The following is a 19,680-nucleotide window of genomic DNA, read 5'->3' as shown; positions in this document are numbered from 1 at the left end:
TGGCAGCACAATGGTGTAATGATCTGGAATAGGTCGATGTAGTACCACACAGTCAATAGTCAGTGATTTCTTATATGTTGTGGAAGCTGAGTAGCAGAAAAAGAAGTAATGTTGTGAGTGATTTAGCACCATGAGCTAATGCTGTGGTTAACCTTCCATTAGACTTAATACAAGTTTGCCCTGTCCAACAGAAGATGCAGTCATTTCATGGTCAAACATTAAACAAAACAAAGCAGATCTCTTTGTGCTTCCAGCGTAGAAAAATATGGTTCCATCCAAATGTTTTTGTTAAAACAAATGCAAAGGGACAGCCCGAGAGTCCGATGACAGGTGAAAATTGTGAACTCCCACTTTCAAAAATTGCCATGTTGGCAGACAAATGGAAAAGGCTTCAAAACTAAACAAAAAATATGTCAATTTTTTATTTACACTCCCTATGTCAATCATCAATCAATCAATCTTTATTTATATAGCCCACAGTTTACAAAACATAGTTTGTCTCACGGGACTTCACAGGGTTGGTAACATCCTCTGTCCTTAGACCTTCGACCAGGGTAAGGAAAAACTACCAGGGAAAAAAACCCTTGTAAAAGGGAAAAAGGGTAGAAACCTTAGGGAGAACCACAGGTGAGGGATCCACTCCCTGGACGGACAGACGTGCAGTAGATGTTACCCAAAACATACAATACACAATGACAAGAATAAAAAGTGAAAAAAAAAAGAAAAAAGTCTTTAAATGCCAGGATCATCTGGATCACTGGGTTTATCACAGCCTGTAGTGAAGACTGTTGTGGTCAGAGACTTGAGGATGACGGAGTCTTCTTTCCTGTCCTGACCTCATGTCGTTCACTGGTGTCAGCAGAACTGTAAGAGATTAAAATCAGTTAAAGATGTGCTATATGTAGATTTATGTGCTACATCTCATGGGGGTACATCAGGTAAGTGGTGAGGGATGAAAAATCGAGGACGGGGTAGAGAAAGTGCGGCTCGTGCAAAGTCTGTGTGCTCATTCTAAGTGCATGATGGGAAATTCCCCCAGCAGTCTAAGCCTATGGCAGCATAAGATAGACTATTCTAATCAGGACTACCTGATCTAGCTTCGATTATAGGCTATGTTAAAAAGGTAGGTTTTCAGTCTCACCTTAAAGGCAGAGACCGAGTCAGACTGTCTGACTGAAAGCGGAAGTTGGTTCCACAGGAGAGGAGCCTGGTAGCTAAATGTTCTACCACCGATTCTACTTCTAGTTATTTTAGGAATAACCAGTAGACCTGAGTTCAAGGAGCGCAGCGGTCTATTCGGCTGATATAAAGTGATTAAGTCACAAATGTAAGAAGGTGCCTGATTGTTCAGGGCCTTGTATGTAAGTAAAAGTATTTTAAAATCGATTCTACTTTTCACTGGGAGCCAGTGAAGAGAAGCCAGGACAGGAGTTATATGGTCACGTCGTCTGGTTCGAGTCAGTATCCGTGCTGCTGCGTTCTGGACCAGTTGAAGGCTTCTCAGGGACTTACTAGGACATCCAGACAGTAAGGAGTTACAGTAATCCAGTCTAGAGGTTATAAAGGCGTGGATAAGTTTCTCAGAGTCTTGTCTTGATATAATATTTCTAATTGTCTTGATGTTGCGAAGGTGGAAGAAGGCTGTTCTACATATATGCTTAATATGTTCATCCAGCGATAAATCCTGGTCAAACAGGACTCCTAGGTTCCTTACTGTAGTGCAAGGGACTGGAGTGTTACTGCCTAGGTTTAGAGCTCCAAGTGCTGCTCTTATATCTTTTGGCCCAAGGACCATGACCTCAGTTTTTTCTGTGTTAAGCATCAGAAAATTACGAGTCATCCACGTCTGTATGTCTATGAGACAATCCTGGAGTTTAATAGATGGGTTTGGGTCGTCCGGTCGTGCAGATACATATAGCTGAGTGTCATCTGCATAACAATGAAAATCTATGTTGTGTTTCCTGATAATGTTGCCTAATGGCAGCATGTACAGGGTAAAAAGAATAGGTCCAAGCACAGAACCCTGAGGAACTCCGTAGTTAACCTTAGTGAGTATGGAGGATTCCTCGTTTACACTAACAAACTGAAATCTGTCCGATAAATAGGACTTGAACCAGACAAGTGCCGATCCTCTAATCCCAACGTCTTGTTCTAGTCTATGTAGCAGGATCTCATGATCTATAGTATCAAATGCTGCACTGAGATCCAACAGAACCAGTATAGAAGCCAGTCCTTTTTCAGAGGCCATAAGAATATCATCTTTTACTCTAAGTAGTGCAGTCTCTGTACTGTGGTGGGTTCTAAACCCAGACTGGAACTTTTCAAATACATTATTGCTACACAGGTGATTACACAACTGTGTGGCTGCAGCTTTTTCTAAAATCTTTGAAATAAAAGGAAGGTTTGAGATCGGTCTATAGTTACTCAGAATGCTACTGTCGAGAGAAGGCTTTTTAAGTAATGGCTTAATTACTGCCATCTTAAAGGCCTTTGGGACACAGCCGCTCAGTAAAGACATATTTATTTGATCTAGTAAAATATTTCCAACTTGTGGTAGAGCCTCTCTAAGGAGTCTAGCTGGTATAGGGTCCAACTGACATGTAGTTAGTTTAGAGGAGGAGACCAGTGAGGTCAGCTCCCGGAGGCTTATAGGAATAAAATGATTCAATACATGTAAAGCTGGAGCCGCAGTTAAGTCTAGGCTCGCTGTACTAAACTGGTTGGTAATTCTATCTCTGATCGTTTCTATCTTATCGTTAAAAAATGTTATAAAGTCATTACTACTCAGCGATCGAGGGATCGATGGATTCGTTGTATCATGGCTCTCTGTCAGCCTGGCTACAGTGCTGAAAAGGAACCTGGGGTTGCTCTTATTTTTCTCTATTAACTCTGAGTAATAAGAAGTTCTTGCATGTCTAAGAGCTTTTTTATATATATCAAAACTGTTCTTCCACAAGACATAGTGACTGTCATTATGTGTGGAACGCCACGTTCTTTCTAACTTCCGTGTACTGAGCTTTAACGCTCGAGTTTGGGCTGTGTACCATGGGGCAGACTTGTCCCGGGTGATAACCTTTCTCTTAAGAGGAGCAACAGTGTTTAGAACTGTTTGCAAGGTTAAATTTGTGTTATCCACTATTCCATTAAGTTCCGTGGGAGAGATGTTTCTATAGTCATCCTCTGTGATAAAACATGGCTGGAGGGCAGACGAGAGCTGTTCAGTGAATTTTTCAACTGAACTGTCGGATAAACAGCGACTGTAATAATGCTGCTGTTTAGGATCAGTAACATTAGTAAGTACAACCTCGAATGAGATCAGACAATGGTCCGATATCAAAGGATTCTCATCAAATACTACCAAGTTACGTATGTCAATACCATACGTCAAGATAAGGTCAAGTGTGTGTCCATAACGATGTGTTGGTTTGTTAACCTGCTGCTTGAAGCCAATTGATTCAAGCAAAGCTTTAAAAGACGAGCCAAGACTATTATTGGCTACGTCCACATGAATATTAAAATCACCTACTATGATGATTTTATCTGAACAGAGAACTAAATCAGATAAAAAATCTGCAAAATCACTTAAAAAGTCGGAGTAGGAGTTCGGTGGTCGGTATACAACGATAAGCTGGAGTCTGTTATTCTGTTTAATACTTGAGTCTAACAAACTTAGAGTAAGGTGCTCAAATGATTCATAAGTACACGTGGGTCGAGAGGTGAGCGAAAGTGTACAGTCAGATATAGCTGCGACCCCTCCACCTCTGCCATTTCCTCTAGGGGTATGAACATTGGTGTGGGAAGGAGGCGTTGCTTCGTTTATAGATACATAATCATTCACTTGAAGCCATGTTTCTGTTAAGCAGAGCAAGTCAAAATCCTGTTCGTGTATCAGTTCATTCACAAGCAACGCTTTTGAGCGGAGAGAGCGAATATTTAACAAACCACACTTAAAACTGTTCGTTCTCGGCTCGGAGAATGTCCTCGTGTTTATTCTAACAAGGTTACTATGAATGACTCCTCTCCTGTTTCTCCGTGACTGTCTAATGTATGGAGCCCTAGAGGCAGACACTGTGTTAATCCTAAATCTATGTTCATATATAGCTTTATCTTTATATATAGCATAGTCATTATCTATAGGGGGCGACTGAACGAGTGGGAGCACAGAGAAGCGTGTTAAACTGCAACTCTGTTTCCTGGTCCCGACTGCTTGTTGTCACGTTTTGGTTCTAATAAACGTTGTCATATTTCTGGAAAGGAGGGAAGCTCCATCCAGAGTGGGATGAACACCATCCCGTCTAATAAGACCAGGTTTTCCCCAAAAACTTTGCCAGTTCTGTGTGAAGCCCACGTTATTGTTAGGGCACCACCTTGACAGCCAGCTGTTGAATGATAGCATGCGACTATACATGTCATCACTCGTTCTATTTGGCAGAGGTCCAGAGAAACATACGGTGTCCGACATCGTCTTGGCATATGTACACACCGACTCCACATTAATTTTAGTGACCTCCGACTGGCGAAGCCGAATGTCGTTGCTGCCGACGTGAATAACGATTTTATTGAACCTACGATTAGCTTTAGCCAGCAGTTTTAAATGAGATTCGATGTCGCCCGCTCTGGCCCCAGGAATGCAACAGACTGTGGTCGCTGGAGTCGAAAACTTTACGTTCCGTAAAATAGAGTCACCGATAACTAGAGTCGTTTCCTCAGCGGGTGTGTCGCTGAGTGGGGAAAATGTGTTCGAAACGTGGGTCGGCCGGTGGCTAGCCGGGGGCTTCGGTTTAGAGCTACGCTTCCCACCGCGGACAGTCACCCACTCTCCCTGATTTCCCGGCTGCTCGGGAACTACTGAGGGGGCTGTAGCTAACTGTGATGTAGCGGTGGCTGCAGTTGCTGCTGCGGTTGCTACCGGGCTCGCACTCCTAGGCGAAGGATAGCTAATGCTAGCGACTAAAGGACTAGCTTCTACAGTGCGGAGCCGCGCTTCTAGCTGGCTAATCCTCGCCTCCATGTCCAGAAACATACTACATTTAATACACATACCATTACCGCTAAATGAGGCAGAGGAGTAACTAAACATCGAGCACTGAGCACACGACAGAGCAGGGGAGCAAGAGGGAGCAGGAGAGTGGGAGAGAGAGAAAGAAGCCATTGCTAGTAAATGTGCTAAGCTAGGCTGTTTGCACCCGGCTCAGAGGGAGAGTACTGCACTTGTTTACAGACTACTATGGATAAGCTAGAAAGACAACTTAGCTTCGGTTTTTAGGTGACGTGTGGGTAGTATCCCTCGTGACGAGTGTCAGCTGCTGGAAGTGGCTGCTGCTGCTGGCTATGTGCCCTCATGAGGCTGTGTCATTATTTTATAGACAGGTGTCAGGTTCAGCATTTAGAGTCATGGGCCACCAGCTTTGTGTCTACTCAACAGTTTTCTATGAAAGTGATTTGGAGTCCAGTCAACGCTGAGAGACAGAACAGTGCATTGAGCAGATGGGGGTAGATGCACCATCCGATATTTATGGAGATGGAAGGAGCTATGACTGACAACCTGGGTTAGCAGAGAGGTCCATCCCCCAACCCCACCATCCTTTTTACCCAACCCAACCCCACCAAGCGCTTCCAGCTGTCTCATACCCAGGATGCTGTCATAAACATACACCCACAAAAAAACATCATCACTGTAGGGGTGAAAAGCTCCCTATTTCCAAAAATGTCTCCTTGTCAGCACTGCTCTGTGCTTTGACAACCTTTCTGACTTTATCTGAAGACGAGCAAAATCTTGCCGACTCACACACGAGCAGGTAAACTTTAACATCATAAAGGCTCCAAATAACCGTACTTGGAGATACAAGTTTTTGATGACATCTGCGACACATTGACCTGATGGCGTGTGGAGAGGCAGCGAGAGCTTCAATGACATGCAGACACCACTAAAAAAAAGGATTGGATTGAATATGAAGTGACATGGCACATGTGTATTTCTGGAGTCACATCCTGACACACTCTGATCCCGTGAAGACTTTTATTCTGTGCTGTTTTCAATGTGCTGCTCCTGCACATTGCTTGACTCCCCCCCCCCCCCCAACACTGTATCCCTCCCAGCATTGCCCACATTCACTGCCTGCACCCACCCAAGCCATGAAAGAGCACTTGAAAGTCTTTGCTCCAACAGAACTCCATAAATATTGCACCGTGCAAACATGTTTGCCCAATTTACACTTTTCCTTTGTCTGACAGCTCCATCAACAAGCATCTGGGTGGCTTCCATACACATGAATAAAAGATCAGTGGACACAATGTTTGTGTTCTTAAAGTTTCTCTCCATCTCTGTAGTGCAACATCAGATATGTTGGACCACAGTGAGGCGAGGGAAGTGCTCACAAAACTTTAATTTGATCAATTCTAGCATACAGGAGTCAGAAAAGCTCTTAAGATATTACAGTCTAAAGCAGGCCTCATATTTTATTGGCTCAGTCTATTGTTAAGTGGCCAAAATCTGTTTTTCCTTGTATCGGTCATGTTTTCAGTGTGTCTCAGTGCAGGTGGTGTATGTCACTATGTGACAGTACCTCATCCAGCCACAAGCAAACTATCTGAAATATATCTTTTAATAGAGTGGAGAGGTTTTGGCTTTGTTGGTGAGCGATCTCTTCACAAAGCTTCACCTGGCCTGACAGCCATGTAATGAGGGCCTTAACAGCTGAAACAGCATGACAGCACTTTTACACATCATGTTCTCTGATCGATAAAGGAAAGATAAAGGAAGAAAAGCTGACACCTTCTGAAGAGCTCCACTTGTCCTGAGACTTTGAAAAGAGTCTGGAAGTGTAGAGGGTTAGACTGAGTGGCTCACGAGTTCAACAACAGGATTAAACGCCATGTTCTGGAGGTCAAAGCCAAACTTGTTCAGTAGTTCACTCAGGCGTGCAACATGCAAAGGATCAGTGTCTCTGGGAGCAGTTTGATTCTGAGACGAGCAATCTTTGCCTCAAGCAATTTCTTTCTTCAGTTCCTTTCATCTGCTGGTCTGTGGCTTGTAGAGCAATTTAAGTTTTACTGTGGAGACGCTGAACACAGGCTCTGAGCTGGAGAGTGAGACATGGAGGACAGACTCAACAACAAGACTCACTGTGGTGGGAATGTGTTCATCAACCAATAACAAGACAATGACAAATCACATCTTTGATTCAATGTTTGATAAAGATCGACAGTGAAGATGTTAACACGTCTGTGTGTATTTGTTACCTCTTTGGGACCTTATCAGGACCAGTAGTCCTCATGGAGACTAAAACATGGTCCCGTTCAGGCAGAACCTCATTTCTGAGGAACTGTGTCACGATCTCACCTGCACCTTCCTCTCATTTTTATTATTATTGTTGTATTGTTGTGGCTGCTGCTCTCCTTCCCACTCTGACTCTGCAGGAGGCGTGACTGATTACTGCCAGACACCGGTGATCGTCTACACCTGCGCGGCTCCGCCTCACCTGCTCCGGATGAGCAATCAGCGGAGCTTAAAGGCGGAGTCATTCCTCCTCACCGGTGTCAGATCGTTCTCGTACTTTCATGGGTAAAGTCATGCCATTGCTCGCTCGCTATACTTACCTTGAAAAGATACTCACCACTCCGTCTCCGCTTCAGGTCGTCACGTCTCCTGCTGGTCGTCTTCTCCTGGCTTCTCTGGTTACCTTCTCCCCTGGAATCTCCAAGCCACGTCGTGAGTTAAGACTTCCTCAAACTGGACTCTCCCTGCGTCCTGAGTCAGCTCCCCTCGCAGCCGCTGCAAAGACTTTATTCTTTTCCACTCTTCGCACTATCCACTATCACTTCCCCGTTTGGGAGGTCGTTTTGTGTTACCCCCTTTTTGTAATAAAAGTTTTGTTTGAAAGAACCTGTCGTCATCGTCTGCTTTCGGTCCACGCCACCAATCATAACAAACTGGTTGGATTTAGGATTAAGATTTGAATTGTGGTTAGTTTAAGAACAGGGTTCTTGTCTGGGCCCCACAACCTTAAAGAGCTGTTAAAAGGTTAAAACCTGATTTAAGAGTTAGGATTGGGATTATAGGTGTCTGAATCTGTGAGTGAGTGAGTGAGTGGCCATACGGGGGGTTGGGTGTGAGCACAGCCCCAGGACTAGAAGATGTAGCGAGCTTATCGAGGATCTATTCTTTCCCACACTCTTATGCTCTGACCCAGACCAGGCCTGATCTGATTTCCCTGGAGTGAAGCAGCAGCAGCTCTGATATTCTCCAGCAAACTTTATCTCTCCAGCGAAGTTAATGGTCAAATATCAAGATGTGGTGTCTTGGCTGATCATCTAGGGGAAGCTGGAGTGTTCTGACAGGCAGTGCTGGCTCGGCCAATCGATACCCAGCTCAGCATAACCACGCCGACATTCATCAGCAGACAGAGAGACAGATGTTCTGCCTTTATTAGGGAATAAACAGAAGCAATGGTGTAGTCACTTGTACTTTGAGCACTACTCTCTCTGTGTGTGTGTGTTATTTGATTAAAAGGTTGCACATCATCATTATTCAATATAAATAAAACGGGGTTGTCTTAATGCAGTGGTTCCCAAAGACTGGGTCAGGACCCAAAGATGGGTCGTTGGAGATGTGTTTTAAAGTTTTATTGAATTTACCAAAAATATTTTGGAAATGATTCATAATTTAAACTTTTATGATGTGCAGTGTTGCAGATATGTTTATAACCCAGAAAGTGTGTGGGGGGGGGGCTCACATTGTGTCCTGTTCCACATTTTGAAAAAGTAAGGATTGCTGCAAACATACGAAGATATTTGCCTGTTGTAAGCAAAAATAGATTAGACAAAGAAGAAGTGCATGTTCACCTGTCTTACAATCCCACTGAAGCCAAAGCAGATGTTATTTTAAGTATAAAATATCCTTTATCTCCACATTAGACTACCTATTCCAAGTGGAAATCTGAATGAACTCTGAAGTCACAAAGTAACACATTAAAACTTACTGATGGGGGCAGCAGTGGATCAACAGCTCCTGTGTGTGATTCAACATGTTAAATCATTGATTTTCTCTATGGAATTTGGTGCAGGCAGTGCACCGAATGTGTCCTTTTGTAAAAGTCTATCTAACAGTGAGAAAATGTGGCAAAGATGGTTTGGAGTGTGTTTCTACAAATCTGTGCACAATAACTCTTCTTATTGATATTTGTGAGACTTTATTTGTTTGCACAAAAATTGACAGGAATTCAAACTGTTCCCCTGTTGGTTTATTGACTGAAGAGTGACAAGTTTCACCTCGGTCGACACAGTCATGAGATGCTTCAGGAATCCCCACCCTCCTCCTCCTCCTCCTCCTCCTCCTCCTCCTCCTCCGTCTTACAGCCTGAAGCTGCCTCACACAGCTGTGGTCAAAATTTCTCATGGGCATCATTTAATAGTCATCATGCCAAACTTGCTTCCTCCCAGAGGAGAGAGAGAGCAAGCACTTTTTTCTATGATAACAATTAATTTCTCGTTCCCTGCAACAAAGTCACTTCAGTGTCCTCCAGCGCCAGCTGTGTCCTCGCTGCAAATGTAACATCCACCCGTTTCTATTTTGAAAATCCTCGGCTGGTGGTGAGCCACAGGTTTCATTAGCAGGGGTTAAGAAATGGCAGTTGGAAACAGATGGTTCTCAGGATTCCAACAAGTTATTCACTTCCATGGGAATTTTAATTGTCATGTTTTTCAGTTTTCAGGGGGTTTTTTGCCAGAAAACTGGGACAAGGAATACTTATGAGGTTCCACCATATCTTTACACTAATCAGAGCCATGCATCATTGATTTATAACACAGTATTGAATCTGATGGTCAGATTTCATTTTTGTAACCATTACAAGCTTATTTCATGTTACAGCAGCGTCAGTAGAGCTGTGATTTACTCGTGTTAGTTATTTACTTCCATGGGAATATTCATTGCATTGTTTTAGGGACAAAGAATAAAACCAAAAAATATTTATTTGTAAGAAAATCCATTTTTATTTTCATTTGTAAAAAATAATACAACAATACAATACAACAAATAATTAAATTCTGACAATAAATAACATAAATAATACCAGGTGTAGGTGAAACAAAACAATACGTTTGTGTGCATTTCAACAGACTTGCTGTTACGGTATAATCCATGTGAATTAACATGATCTTCTCTGGCTTGTACGCTTTAATTCTTTCCCCTTTCTGTCCTCCCAGCTGTTAATCATCTCCCCCTTCCTCCTCCTCCTCTTCCTCCCCTCTTCCTCCTCCTTCCTCCTCCTCTTCCTCCTCCTCTCCTGCTGTCATTTCCCAATCCTCTCCAGTGCAGGAATGTAGTGAAAGCTCTGCTCTCAGCGTTGTGGGGTCTGTATGACTCAGTCTTTATGTGACCTCCGGGATCCTGGTTGGGATAACTTTCCTCTGCAGCCAAATTACCCCCTCCCTGCCCCTCTTTTCTCTACTTTCACTCTGCTTTCCTTTTTGTCTTCTATGCTCTCTTTGTCTGGATCTTGTTGATGCACTCCATCTTGCGGCTCACATCTTTGTTTACCCTGAGTGAGGAAGGGAAAGAAAAAAGAGAAAAGAGCGATCAGGCCAGAGGATTAACTTAAAACATCTGTTGGGTTTGTGCAACAAAATTGTGATGAAATGTGTTGAAGCAACTCTGCTAATAAAAAATCCTCCTGAACTACAAACAAGGTTTCTGTCTCGTTTAGTTTGTACATTTGTTTGAGTTATTAAGGATTTCTATGAAAGCTGCACACAGATCAACTGTTGCTGCATGAAAGGCTGTCAATTATGCTGATAAAAGAAGTTGTTAAAATACCAGAAAAAAATAAAAAGATAGTTATGTTCATGTTTTATGAGTGTATAATTGGTCTAACACTGCATTCCATACATTTAAGGGACCCTGCACCTCACATAATACATTCTATTCCTGTCTATTCTTAAGATATCACCTGTATATGTACATATGTTCACCTCTTCATCTCACTGTTAGACAGCTTTTTCCAAGTGTAAACAAACCAAGTGTTTTCGATCAGAGACTTGGAAGCTGCTGATCTACTGTTTGGTCTAAATAGTTTGCAGCAAATATTTTTTCACAACAAAGTCACACAATTGCATATTTTAACTTAGAGACAGAGGCAACAGTGGATCAACAACTCCTGTTTGCCATGAGGTAAAATCACTGATTTTGTCAATGGTACTGAAAATAAGCAGTTTAGAAAGTGATAGAAACTTAGGTTTCAACTCAGAAATTCTATCAAACAGTGAGATAAGAGGCAAACATATTCTTAAGATATCATAGACTTAAGCAAGTGTGGGAAAAAATATATTTCCTGGTGTCCCAGCATGTAGCCATGTTTTTACAGGCTGGATTTTGGAGCTCAGCACAGTCGGCACTGACAACCACACATCAAAAAACAAAATCCTACACATCTTAAAATAAATGTTTGTGTGGATCTTCATGTAACTCACCGTTTCCAGCACATCAAAAAATTCTTGGCCATGTTTCCCTGAGTGTTCATGCACACTTGCTTGGTAGAGTTGTCTGGTTCAGTAATGGTCACACTGAGAAAAAAAACAAAACATCCAACTCATTAACACTGCTGCGATTCTGAATGTTATCTTTCTATCTATCATTTCTTAAACTTACATCAACTCAGTTCTTTCACACGCAGGCCGCCTTTCAAGGACTTGAAAATCTGTTATGTTGTCCCTGATGAACTTGATTGTGTTGATACAAGAGCATCGTCCCAAAGAGTGTTGAGCTGCAGGGAAATAAAACAAAGCGGTTCAAAACAACTGTTCAACTGCAATTTCACTGAAAGAAAATGCATGCAAAGCATGACTGTATATCCTTTATAAATCAAGTGTCACTTAAACTCACCTTGATAAAGCTGTATGCAAACAGCTGCTACAACAAACAGCAGCAGAGTAGCTCTCTTCTGTGACATGGCCATTTCTTTGTAGAGAGACAAAGAAGCTCACAAGTTCTGAGAAAGAGATTTGTAGATCCACTCGAAGAGAGCACCAAGCAGTGAAGTGCTGCTGTGAGCCCTTTCCACTCCTTTTATATGCTGCACACAGTGGGTTTTCCCCCCAAGTCTATGTATTTCCCGTCAGACCAAACCTGAAACATGTTCTGGAATTTCCACTCTCACTCCAGAGAAAGACTGTGGAATGTGCTCTGTGCCTGTGTCATGAGCAGAGATGAGGGAAAGCAACACATTTACTAAGTAGATTTGTCACATAATGAGCTGCAGTGAGTAAACCATAAACTATGAGGTGATTAGACACACTTTTCACAGGCATGTCCAGACAAAGTAAAGTTCTGGATGAACTTTATCCCTGTTTCCAGGGTCATGTATTACATCCTGCAAATCACAGGTAAGAGTGAGGTCATGTTTGTTTACATACTGTCTATGATATTAATTTACAGGCGCGATTGTGTTCAACCACTTTCTGGTTATGTTTAGGCACCTGCTTAGGGTTGGGGAAAGATTCATTCATTGGGTCGTAGGGCTGCTGGAGTCAATCCCAGAAGATACAGGGTCAAAGGTGGAGTCACATTCACACCTACAGGCAAGTTAGAATGTACAATTAACCTCTACATGTTTCTGGACTGTGAGAGGAAGCCACTGAACCCAGAGAAATCTCACTCACACAGAAAGACCCTCGATCGGACCAGGAGTTTGTGCTGTAAGGCAACAGTGCTAGTCACTACACCACTGTGTGGCCAGTTCAAGGTTCTTTTATTATTGTTCAAATCATGTGTAGTTCACATGACCTGGTTTTTGACATCCGTCCCTCTGAAGAGAAACCATCATATCCAGAAAGTTGTCCTTTGATTCAGCTGTTGCTTCCATTTTAAGTAACTTCATGGAGCTTGGACACCATTAACAACAACATCTGTTCAAGAAAACTATAACAAGTACGTCTGTCCAATTGCATACAATGGTATTTTTTATCTTCATCCATTTGTCACATGTCTTGAAAGTGGGAAGTAATGACTTCTCAGGCATTATTCAGGCTAATCATCTCAAATATAACAAAAACGCCTTTCTTAAATACTATTTTCTTTTATTAGTTTACAGATGTAGATCTACATTTCATATTATGAAACGACTTGCCAAAACTTAACATTCAATTATTTTTATGTGCAGAATGTATTAATGTAACATTCCCTGTGGTTTTCAGAAAAGTAAAATAGCAACATATAAATGGGAAACCAGTGAGCAGCAATATAAACCACACTCTTGAAGTCTACCTTAAGGGAAGAATGTGTTGGCTGCTTGGGAGGTTTGGTTTGAAGTAGGACTTTGGTTGTGCAATGGGGATCAGTACTCAGTACTGTTTACTTAACTGTGTGTTGATGAAACTCAGTTTTAGTCTTGATCTTCTATAATGATGAGCTCTGCATATTCATGTCATTAGAAACTAAAGTGGACTTTGTCAAAGTTACAGAAGAGCAACTTTCTGTTTCTGCCCTTGATTCATCAACATTCCTCTGGCCTGTTACCTCTTCCTGGAAAACCACCATTGTGTGTGTGTGTGTGTGTGTGTGTGTGTGTGTGTGTGTGTGTGTGTGTGTGTGTGTGTGTACCACACATACTGAAACTTTGAGTGAGCGTGACGTGAAATGTGCTCCTGTTTGTGGTGATTATGTGATGACGCTGTGAGCAGGCAGGAGGCCGCCCTCACAAACACAGATAAAATGTCTGTCTTCTAGCTTTATGTGTCAGGTCATGGTTAAGGTGAATGAACCACATGTTGCTGTTTTCCATCATCGCTAACAAGCATCACTGTGTTTGACCAGAAAAAAAGTCAGTGTTTATTTTCCTACAGAACATGGACAAACTAATATTTTTCAAAAGTCAACTAAGTCAGTGTGCTGTGTTTATGGGCATAAACTCAAATATCACATGCATCATTATAGAGACATAAACAAGAGTTTCTTCTTTTTTGGAAATTGTTTTTATTATATTTGTGACTTAACAGTTAAAAAAAATAATAATAAAAAAGTAATTAAAGACAGATCATACAGACAGATAATCAAAAACTTCACATTATATGCATTACAGTACACATGTGCTGTGAATACTTAAATATATTTTGTAGATACTACTCCCACAACCACATCACCTCCTCTCAGCCTCGTGCACCCTTGAGCAAAACAATAAATTAATATTACAAAATCATTTATGATTAATCAAATTTAACATAATTAATTCAAATCATATTTTGTCTGCAGAACCTATTCATGAAGTGTAATCATGACACTACACTGCATAAGAGATAGATTATGCAATATAATATTCAATAAAAGTGTCAATGAGTCAATGATAACTCACCAAAATTAAACAAAGCCATGTTTTTCCTAACAAAGTGTTGTGGTACACTAGGTAGAATAACACTACACTGCATAGGAGCTGGGTTACTGAATCATTATAGCAAATAACAATTCAACCAACACAAAAGTACGAGCTGTAATATCATCACCAGTCAACCACTGGTGTGTGAAATGAATTTTATTTACACAAATTGCATAAAAATGATTGCCTGGTTTAAACTCACAGTTATTCTGGTGTTCATCTGAAAACAAAAAGATTTATTGCATTTTAATGTTTTTTGTTTTTGTTTCTTTGCTGGTGCAGTGGCTGACATTGTTGCCTCACAGCGAAAAGATCATTAGTTCAGATCCTGGTTTGACCGAGGCTCTTTCTGTGTGACGTATGTTCTTTCCTCCAGTTTCCTCCAACAGTCCAAAAACATGCAGAGGTTAATTTGTGTGAAAGTGAGAGTGAAAGGTTGTCTGAAAATGGACTGTTTACATGTTGAAAAGCACATCATGTCTGCTTATGTAATGATTTGTCACATTGATAGGGTGTCCTATATCGTAGGGTTAGATTTTACCCATTACCCTTAGTGGTAAAAATGTTTCATTCATCATGCAGCGAATGTGTGACTGCAGCCAAAAGAACCAGTGAGAAAGCTGTTCATTTACTTATTGAGCCCACTTCTTTAGTGACGGTAGAATTCAATGAGGGTCACACTGTAATTTACTCTACCTTTTCTTTTTTATATTAACAACTTTATTTATTTCAAAGCCAACAGGATACGCTCCTGAGACAATCACATTTCAGTTTTATGTGTCTGTTAAAAACACCACAAGGGAAGAAGCCAACGTAAAGTCATCAGACTGTGAGCTTGTAAACCTGATGAAACAAACAAATGTGGAATTTGGTGACTGCAGTCGTTTATTAAATCTGATGTGTGTTTATCTCTATAAATAAACTGAAAGTAAACGATGTCTCTTTAAAGTTTGTTTGATTTGCCGTGACTATGTGGTCTATGATAATCATTTATATCTATTTAAAGGGCTGCATTGACATTTTGAGCAGGATTTGACTGCAAAAAAAAAATGTTGGCATTTCATTTTTAGACCAGCCCACCACAATCGATCACACACCAGCCAACTTTCACTCAATATGAATAATACAAACAGGCCACAAAAGCTCTGTAATGACTAAGACAGAACCTAGGAAGAGTCAATATTTATAAAAAAGTGACATTGTAAAATTGAATACACTCCTCTGATGAATCCAATGAAATCCTCTGTCTGTTCTTACGGGTTTGGGTTAGTGTAGGTTCATCCAACGCTGAAGGTGACATGAGGAGAAACACACTTTAACATAATCACACAATTAGATCCACCATGATTGCATTCTCTAGTAAAGTGGAAATGAAAATATGTTTTCTGAAATGTAATAATACCACCGACATTTCTGGACTGTAAAACAAACCCACAGTGGTGATGACTGTGTGTGTGTTGATAATCCTTTGATTAGAAATATATACAGTTGTCTTTTGTTTTTCTGCATCACTCAATGCTCTTGGCTCCAGTTATGAGTTGATTGACCCACAACACCTCAAGAGTGTAATGCAGCTCACGTCAGATCTCCACAGAACCAAGGCAACGGGCTGAGCTTTTTTAAGAAGACTGAGTCTCAACGGCTGTCGCCTGATTTGGGTACGTCTGTATGTTACGCAGAGCTGTGATTGGCTGCAACAGGACTCACTCTTCATGGGGGAACTCATGTTAGAGGAACTGAACTGACAAAGAGCATCATGATGTCATTTGCCAAACTAAAGCAACAAAAAGTTGATTTAGAAAATCGTCAGTTCCAGAGGTAATTTACACCAATGTACATCCATAAATCTCAAATTAAAGGTTTAAAAAATTCCCATGATCCATCTGTGGGTCCCAACTCAGACTTTGGGAACCACTTTAGTAGACCACATACCACTGTGTGATACTGACACTGAAACAGTTTCCACCGTCTGTTCTGTTGTTTATCTCATGATGTGAGGAAATTAAAACAAAAGCACAACCATCTGAAAACAGCAGATCTCAGCTCATGGTTAGGCTTTGTCTTCTGTGACTGTAGATTAACAGCTTATCATTTTGTATGTGGTTGTGTTTTTTCAATCCATCTTCATATTGTTAATATTCAATTATTGTATTTCAGGATTTGTAGCATTGATTCTTTTTAATATTATTACTTTTATACCGAGGTCTCTCTGTATGATCTGATACAAAGGTCTTCTTATAATGTCGCCACTTTCTCCTGCTGTATTTCATATTTAAAGGTCTTGAGGCTATCACAACCAAAGTGAATCTGTTTTATAACATTCCCCTGAGACACTGTGGTATCTTTTTGCCGAGTGCAGCTCACAGATCTCTCTCCCCTTTTTCTAATTTAATGAGTTCTGGAGAATAGATGATATCTGCACCTCGACTTCACTGTGTATTCAATTAAAAATAAATCCAATGTTGTCAACAGACACAGCACTGAAGCAGCACTTTACTGTAAACGATGCACAGCTTTCCCTGTTCATCAGAAAGTGGATATGAGTCAAGATAATCCGTCATCCTATGTATGCTGTTACTTATCGGCTTACTACTAAATTACTAATGGTGTATCAGTGAGTTTTAATGACAGCAATGTCTTCTTTTCCTTGCATTTCACAATGCATGAGAGTAATTTAGGGTCCATTGGAATCAGACGGGAAGGCTTGTTCTGTGGAAACGTCTCCAGAGAGGCTGCTCGCTCTGCTTCCTCACTCGCACTCAGCATGTGTTTGTTGGACTCAACTTGAGCGATTCCTGCCAAGGCCCAGCTGGAGGCTCTTCCACATAATCACACAACTTCAGGAAAAAATACAGTCAACATAACAAAAGTAAGATGATGCACGCAGCCTCAGATAATGAGCGACAAAAGTATTTGGAGACAAAGAGGATGTTTACAAGCCAAGGAACAGCAAGTTAATGTTTCCCTAAAGAATGTTTTAGCTGTCTTTAAAGATACAGAAGTGTCTTTTTTTTTTAAATCTCAGCTTTATTCACATTACACTGCAGTACACATTGCAGATATTCTGTAAATGATGACATCATCAAGAATGAACTACATTGCCTCCATTAACCACACCTGTTTTGTAGCTCAGGTGCTCATGTACAGTGTTTGCAAGAATAAAGATCCATCTGTTGTTTTTTAATCTGAGGTTGAGTCATGGTGGCAGCATGCTAAGCTGTGCTATCCAGACATCAATCGCTCCAGCATTATGATGGATGATGATATATAAAATTCTTGCTGAGGGATTGCCAGTTAAAGACAGCTGTGCCCTAGTGGTGAAAAAGAGAAATACATCTTTATTCTTTTAGCAAATCTAGTTGAATATCAAATTTGATTGTGTTACTGAAACAAAACCACAGTCATATTGTTAAGTTCTCCATTTCCACTTAACCACACAACTCATTCCTGCACTGCACACAGGAAGTGGCTTGTTTTATGTCAAGACACGTGGAGGCAACAGCAAGTCTGCGCTAATAAAGTCATTCAGAGGGTTGATGTCATAAACACTTATTGTCCACATCCAGCCCAGCTCTGCTACAAATGCTTCCTCAGTCTGGTCTGATTGTAGACAGAAGCACACAAATCATCATTTCTGTTTATGGAGATCAAACAGAGGCGGAATAATAATAGCATCAACAATGAAAGCCCACTCTCTATCTATAACATAGACAATCTTTGCCTTTGTCATTTTGAAATCAATAAACATCGTTTCAGGAAATGCTTCCATCCACACACACACTCTTTTCCCTTTTTTCAATTTACTCATTTTAAAATTTTTGGGGTCCGCAGAAGAGTTTGAGTGTATTTTAAAATAAGTAAACCCTGAAAGTAAAATCCAAAGAGAGTTAACACTTTCAGTATGTGTGGGGGGGCCCCCTGGTGGCTGGGGGCCCTATGTTCGCTCACACCTCAGGCTGCCTCTCCTCATTTGTTCTGCCCTTGATATTTTTATCCTTTTCATCTTTTGTTTCATGTGTTACATTCATTTACCACTTCAAAGGGAATGCATATCACTTCTGGAGAGTGTCTCCACTCAATTACATCGAGCACATAAATGAAACATACGACATGGAGCTGATGTCAAAGCACACTGCAGGGAGAAGCAGAGCAAATCCAGTGGAGGAGCTAATCTTTTCGCCCATTAATCTCTCCCCTCCGGCTCCCACCAGGCCTGTGAACATGGATTGTGCAGCCAGTCTGTCCAGTGTGTTGCATTTAAAATACAGTCAAGTGACATGTGGTGATGTCAGTGAAGGTGAGCAACACTGATCTGATGTGTCGACTGGAATCCAGGCTCATTATGGAACTGAAGTGCAGTCATGTCCACAGAGTGTAGAGGACACTCGGAGAGGGACGGACTGGTACATTTCACTGAAGAAGTCCATGTGGAAGTGCCGTGGTGAAGAACGCTGGGACCATGTGGAAAATGACCATATGTCTTTTGTGTCATATTTATATTAGGAAGTCTGCTCAGTGTGGAGAGATGGCAACTGGGCTTCACCCTGTAGAGGAAGGAAAGCCATTGTTATATTGTAATGTGAACATGAAACAGATTTCCCTGTTAATCAGAAAGTCATCCTGTACTTTATTAGAGGAGTTCTTATTAAGATAACAGAGAGGTTTTCTTCAGTTCCCAAATCATCATTTTCTCCACGGCCCCAACATTTGCCTGATATGCTCGTCCTGCCTGACGACATCTATCGTAGATTTAAGTCTGTCTGGATATGTTTTTACATAACATTCTCAGTGTAAAAGGTTCTTTTTTTCCTCTTCACTGACACTAAATGTGAATATATGTGTGATGTAATTTGGCACTATATACATACAATTAGATTTCATAAATTCATTTATTGGATCTTATTTTGAACGAGCTTCCTGTTAAAGAGAACCCTGGCTGAAACATGCTCGCCTGTAATGACTTGACTTTGTTTGTTTTCACCCAGGACACCAGCAGCATGTTGTGAACATGTTGCAGCATCGTGGAGGTGTGAATGTGGAGGATAAGCCAGGTCAGGGAAGCTTTTATGATGCATTAGCCAGACTGAACCAATTACAGCTGTGAGAGCTCAAAATGAAAGTCAGGCCATGATGGTGGATGTGGGTTAGAATGTACCGTGGAACAGGAGGAGGTGACGAGGTAATCAGAGAGAAGTCCCACCTACTTTTATTGATAATTGATGGTAATGTTTAAAGCTGCTACAAGTGAAATTATTAGCTATTTGATTTGATATTGACTATTTTAGTCAATTCAATTCTTTGATGCCAAAGCCTC

The 19,680-nt window shown here is 41.1% G+C and overlaps 1 protein-coding gene across 1 annotated transcript; it reads right to left on the bottom strand.

The window, feature by feature from the left end:
* Positions 1 to 9,976: 9,976 nt before the first annotated feature.
* LOC310943517 (uncharacterized protein) lies at positions 9,977 to 12,022 on the bottom strand. The gene is made up of 4 exons (XM_083909111.1): positions 11,882 to 12,022; positions 11,648 to 11,762; positions 11,470 to 11,562; positions 9,977 to 10,541 (listed from the first exon to the last, which is right to left on the bottom strand). Exons 1-4 carry the CDS (start codon positions 11,952 to 11,954, stop codon positions 10,478 to 10,480), a joined length of 345 nt encoding a protein of 114 aa, XP_083765237.1. The 5' UTR covers positions 11,955 to 12,022; the 3' UTR covers positions 9,977 to 10,477.
* Between the last annotated feature and the right edge of the window lie 7,658 nt (positions 12,023 to 19,680).

This window comes from Microchirus variegatus (assembly GCF_963457635.1).
Source record: "Microchirus variegatus genome assembly, chromosome: 23".
NCBI lineage: Eukaryota > Metazoa > Chordata > Actinopteri > Pleuronectiformes > Soleidae > Microchirus > Microchirus variegatus.
Note: the sequence above shows the minus strand (reverse complement) of the source record. Positions and strands in the feature narration are given on the sequence as shown.

Coding starts and splice junctions, on each gene's coding strand:
- LOC310943517 (XM_083909111.1), bottom strand. CDS start 11,954: ATGGCCATGTCACAGAAGAGAGCTACTCTGCTGCTGTTTGTTGTAGCA. Junction 11,563..11,647: donor TGTGAAAGAACTGAGTTGAT/GTAAGTTTAAGA, acceptor TTTTTTTCTCAG/TGTGACCATTACTGAACCAG. Junction 10,542..11,469: donor TTTTTGATGTGCTGGAAACG/GTGAGTTACATG, acceptor TTCCTCACTCAG/GGTAAACAAAGATGTGAGCC.